Here is a 2550-nt window from a genome sequence, read left to right as displayed (position 1 = left end):
ATGTGGAAAGTAATAAAGAGGGAGGTGATCAATTTCATGAGGGAGTTTCATAGAAATGGAAGGCTTGTTAAAGGGATTAATAGTTCTTTTATCACTTTGGCGCCTAAAAAGGAAAATCCAGTAGGCTTATTGTATAAGATGTTATCCAAAGTGCTCTCCTCTAGGTTGAAGGCAGTGCTACCCCACATTATCAATGAAAATCAGTCAGCATTCTTAGGAGGTAGGAATATTTTAGATGGTGTGTTGGTAGCAAATGAGGTAGTGGATGGGTGGAAGAAAGCTAGAAAAAAGGGATTGATCATAAAGTTGGATTTTGAAAGGTCATATGACTTAGTAAATTGGGAATTCTTGCTTTCCATGTTGTCAAATTTTGGTTTTGGTGATAAGTGGGTTGAATGGATCAAGGAATGTATTACAACAGCTAGAATTTCTGTGCTTATTAATGGTTCTCCAACTGGAGAATTTAGTCCACAAAGAGGTCTTAGACAAGGGGACCCGTTGCCTCCATTTCTGTTCAATATAGCAGCAGAGGGGTTAACTTTATTGTTGTTTAGAGCTCTTGAATTGGAAATAATAAAAGGGGTGAAGATTGGTTCAAGTAGTGTGGGTCTTACTCACCTACAATTTGCAGATGATTCAATATTATTTTGTGAAGCTGATTTGGTTGAAGTACAAAATCTGAAAAGGATATTGAGGTGTTTTGAAGTTCTTTCAGGATTGAAGATTAATTATCATAAAAGTGTGGTATGTGGAGTGGAAGTCCAAGATGATCTAATGAATGAATATGCATCAGTGCTCAATTGCAAGGTGAAAAGTTTGCCATTTCAGTACCTTGGGTTACCTCTGGGGACTAATATGAGTATGAAATCAACATGGAGACCTGTTTTGGATAAAGCTAGAAGCAAATTAGCAGGATGGAAAAGGAGATTGCTCTCATTTGCTGGAAGGCTTACCTTAATAAAACTTGTAATGTCTTCCTTACCTTTGTATTATTTGTCTTTGTATAAGATGCCAAAAGGGGTAGCAAAAGAGTTAGAAAAATTCATGCAGCATTCCTTTGGGGTGGGTCTAAGTTAAGGAAAAAGTTACATCTAGTTAATTGGAAGGAAGTATCAAAACTAGTGGAGCAAGGGGGTCTGGGGGTTAGGAGAGTATTGGAGGTTAATAATTGCCTTTTATTAAAATGGTGGTGGAGGTTTGGTACTGAGATTAATGCTTTGTGGAGAACAGTTATCTATAGTAAGTACAAGGTTGAGGAGGTTAATTGGATGCTTACAATTAACTCCACTAGTAGCAGCTCTCAAATTTGGAAGGACATAGTAGATGGCAGTCATCAAAGCAGTGGTTTGGTCAGGTTTTTCCTGGAAAACTGCAAGATAAAAGTTGGAAATGGTCATAGAGTGAAGTTCCGGTGTGACAAATGGTGTGCAAACATTTGTCTAAAAGAGGAATTCGCACTGCTTCATAGATTGGTTATTAATAAGGGAGAATCTTTAAATTCAATGATGATAAGGAAGGTGAATGCAGGAGAGTGGGTTTTCCAGTTCGGAAGGGAGCTTTATGACTGCGAAAGGATGGAGGTTACTAGATTGCTAACTCTGTTAGAGGCAGCCCCTGAAACAAGGTTAGATGCTAAGGATGTACTGGTATTGGCAGCCTCAAAATCAAGTAGCTTTTTAGTCTCATCTGTGTACAAAAATTTGGCAGCTGGTTTTGGTAATAAATGTCCAGCAAGTAAGTTGGTGTGGGTGAAGTACATTCCCCCTAGAGTTCAATTCTTTGGGTGGCTTGCTTGGAAGGACAGATTGAAGACTACAGATTTCTTTCTTCGTATTGGTATTCTTGCTGCTAATGTTTCAGCCCTATGCATTTTCTGCAAAATAGAGAAATAGTCACTTAACCATGTGTTATTGCATTGCCCAGTGGCATGGAGAGTTTGAATAGAAATTTTGAAGTGGTGGGGAGTGCAAGGTGTATTACCAGGATCAGTGAAGTCACTTCTAAACTGGTGGGATGGGGTAAAACTTAACAAAAATGAGAGGTTGATATGGAAAGCTTTACCTATTACTGTATTGTGGTCATTGTGGAAACATAGAAATGATTGCATTTTTAAGGATGTGGTTCCAAGGGAGGAAGTAGTCTGCGAACTAATAAAAGTCAAGACTGCTCTTTAGTTCAAAGATGTGTTTAGGGATCATCAGTTCTCTGTGAATGATTTCATTTTCAATCTGAGGCAGATTAGCTTTTGTTTGTGTAATGGAAGTAAGCAAGTGCATTAAGGCTAAATATGCATAGTTTTCCCGGATCCCTCCATTCTTGGAACCATATGTTGAATAAGTTAAAAGTGTTAACTTTGGCTCTGGAAGTGATGGCATCCTTTTGGAGACCAATTAGGGTTTGGTGATTAATTTGAAGTCACAGTTAAAGTATTTTGAAGAGATGGAAAAGCATTAACAGAGAAATTAGGAGTAGAGGGAGCAAAGAAACTGATATCAGATGTTGTTTATTTCAGTAGCATTGGCAGTATTGATTATATAAATGGTTTCTTGG

General features: G+C 38.0%; 1 protein-coding gene across 1 annotated transcript; it reads left to right on the top strand.

The window, feature by feature from the left end:
- LOC145805688 (uncharacterized) lies at positions 1 to 1892 on the top strand. Its single transcript, XM_082900865.1, has 2 exons — positions 1 to 859; positions 1009 to 1892. The coding sequence occupies exons 1-2, from the start codon at positions 1 to 3 to the stop codon at positions 1890 to 1892; spliced, it is 1743 nt and encodes a 580-aa protein (XP_082756991.1).
- Positions 1893 to 2550: the final 658 nt, after the last annotated feature.

Source organism: Camellia sinensis, chromosome 13 (assembly GCF_055761805.1).
Source record: "Camellia sinensis isolate YWXY chromosome 13, ASM5576180v1, whole genome shotgun sequence".
Taxonomy (NCBI): Eukaryota; Viridiplantae; Streptophyta; class Magnoliopsida; order Ericales; family Theaceae; genus Camellia; species Camellia sinensis.
The sequence above is the reverse complement of the archived record's forward strand: the minus strand, read 5'-3'. Positions and strand labels throughout refer to the sequence as shown.